The following is a 2500-nucleotide window of genomic DNA, read 5'->3' as shown; positions in this document are numbered from 1 at the left end:
TCTGTTGTGCCTATGCAGTAGTTGGAGACCATGCAGTAAGTTAGGGAAATGGAGCCATGAACACAGCTGTCAATCACAAACACATCAAGACCACTTAGGGTAAGACATTTATCAGTTATCAAAACAACGATGTCGAACCGCCAAATTAAAATCAGCCAATATGCTTTGTCGGTCAATTTCTTAGCAAACTGCCAAAATAAATTCCCGCCAATGTTTCATCTTAAACAGTATGAAGAGACCTTGCAGATGTAGCTTTTTCTTGATGGTTGCAATGGCCATCCTGTTCTGTGACAACATCTGTCTCTTCTATCTCTATATAAACTACAGCAGTTGCATTGAGACCATCTGCCAGATATGGTGGATCGACAGTCACGGTGTATTCCAACAATACAACTTGCACAAATGAAGAGTCATCCAGCCTAACACCTATAGTCTGACGAGATGGATTAATCCACACAAAAGCACCCAAGCCACTCTGAACAAAATTTAGTTAAAATAGAGTAAATTTGACAAAAAGAGATTCAACTTTTATTTCCACAGATGCAATCTGGAGTTGTGGACAATGAATCAGTTGTCTGTAATTTATTGTCGAGTTTACATGATTGTGGCTATGCAATTGAAATCCGTAAATTAAATATTCCATAATCAAGACTGCTCAAAAATGCTTACCCTACTCTAGGTAGAACAACTTTCAGTTGATTGTTTGGAAGAACATTTGTGTAGGTGACATGTGTATTATACGAAGGCCAGTACACATACAGTCTGACACCATCCGAGTTGTTGCCTAATCCAAAGTGTGCTTCAATCTCGTTCTGTGCCATAAAGTGAGCCCCAGAGCCAATCTCTTGTGTCTGGTAAATGAATCAACCAGATGAGAAATTCAAAAATTGCATGTGCAAACCACACACACGCACACACACACACACACACACACACACACACACACACACACACACACACACACACACACATGCACACACATACACACACACACACACACACACACACACACACACACACACACACACACACACACACATGCACACACACACACACACACACACACACACACACACACACACACACACACACACACAGGCACGCACACAGGCACGCACACAGGCAAGCACACAGGCACGCACACACACACACACACACACACACACACACACACACACACACACACACACACACACACACACACACCTGTTTCCATCCATCTGCTGATGTCACTTCGACACGTGCATGCAGGCTGTCACACAGTTGAAACACCCGACCAGGACACCTAAATTTACAACACACATTTCACATGCTACCGCCAATCAAATGGTACTGTGATTGCATACTGATGCACAACACGGACACGAAGCCAGAAATTCCAATTTCCACCAACATTCTCAAACAGTGATGGCTTACCAATCAAATGACTGACAACAACATCTTCATCTCCGTCACCTATCACACACATATTCAAAACTGCATGGTAACGTACAACAACTGCAAGCAAAGTAACCATCAAAATCAAACTTTGCTAAACCACGACCTTCTTTGCTGTTGTTGAGACCAACATTTCTTGCCACCTAAACAACCACTATGTATAGCTACAATGTTATTAATTAGTTCATATTTCATTGTCGCTGTGTTGTACGTCTTCTGTTGTTAAGTTTGCCTCAAGTCCTCTATTCATCCACAGTAACATGAGATCAGTTGCATACATATCATCTGTAGTTGTTGTTGTTGAGTCAAAGCCTAAAAAACTCATCATATGTACTTGAAACTCTAAATCAATGAAAGAGCTTACTGTCTGTAAAGTGCTGCAATACGTGTACATTTGACCATTATTGAACAAATATATTATATAAAAATTGGTTTTGCTACACTAGACTAAATTACATTTATCATCTCTAACTCTATTTAATTGTTATTGAATATACAAGTATTCAACCAATATAATTCTAAATATTTGTATTTTAATTTATTAATTATTCCAATTTCCATAGATCTTAATATTGACTACTATAATACTATTGACCTCTATTTTGTATCAATCAAAATCTCTGGTTCTTACCATTTGTCATAATAAAATCAATATATTTGTCATTGTTGAAATCAAACATAGTTGTTCCCCAGCCCCACCAGCCTTTTTCCACACCAATTTCGTTAGCAACATCAACAAACCATCGACCGTGACCGCCTGCATTAGCATTTCTGTACAGTGAATTCCCATCAGTGCTAAATGAGCAGCCAAGTTCGCTACAGCGATTTTTGGGATCATGAATTCCTGTAGAAAACCAGTCAAGATGAGTGTCACCATTCCAGTCTCCTATTGCGTGACCCATTGCATCCTACAAACACAAACAGAACAATAATTGAATGCCTGTTTTCTCATCATTTGTTTCACTTGTCTGTCATGCCACAAATAATAACAATTAAATCAAATGTTGACTGACACACCACTCTTGCTGTGAGTCCACACGCTTCAGTGCATTCATGAAAAGTT

At 39.4% G+C, this 2500-nt stretch overlaps 1 protein-coding gene across 2 annotated transcripts in view; it reads right to left on the bottom strand.

Moving 5' to 3' along the window:
- The window catches only part of LOC134191133 (uncharacterized), a 14397-nt gene that overhangs the window by 5519 nt on the left and 6378 nt on the right, over positions 1–2500 (bottom strand). For both annotated transcript variants that reach the window (XM_062659711.1, XM_062659712.1), the window contains exons 6-14: positions 2455–2500; positions 2069–2345; positions 1649–1749; positions 1514–1580; positions 1347–1455; positions 1207–1285; positions 670–851; positions 527–608; positions 240–475 (exon numbers count right to left, since the gene is read on the bottom strand). The exon at positions 2455–2500 is cut by the window's right edge and continues 83 nt beyond it. In XM_062659711.1, coding sequence (XP_062515695.1) covers positions 240–475; positions 527–608; positions 670–851; positions 1207–1285; positions 1347–1455; positions 1514–1580; positions 1649–1749; positions 2069–2345; positions 2455–2500 — 1179 coding nt within the window. The remainder of the gene's footprint in view (positions 1–239; positions 476–526; positions 609–669; positions 852–1206; positions 1286–1346; positions 1456–1513; positions 1581–1648; positions 1750–2068; positions 2346–2454) is intronic.

The sequence above is a fragment of the Corticium candelabrum genome, chromosome 15 (genome assembly GCF_963422355.1).
Source record: "Corticium candelabrum chromosome 15, ooCorCand1.1, whole genome shotgun sequence".
Lineage (NCBI taxonomy): Eukaryota > Metazoa > Porifera > Homoscleromorpha > Homosclerophorida > Plakinidae > Corticium > Corticium candelabrum.
This window is presented reverse-complemented; position numbering and strand designations above follow the sequence as displayed.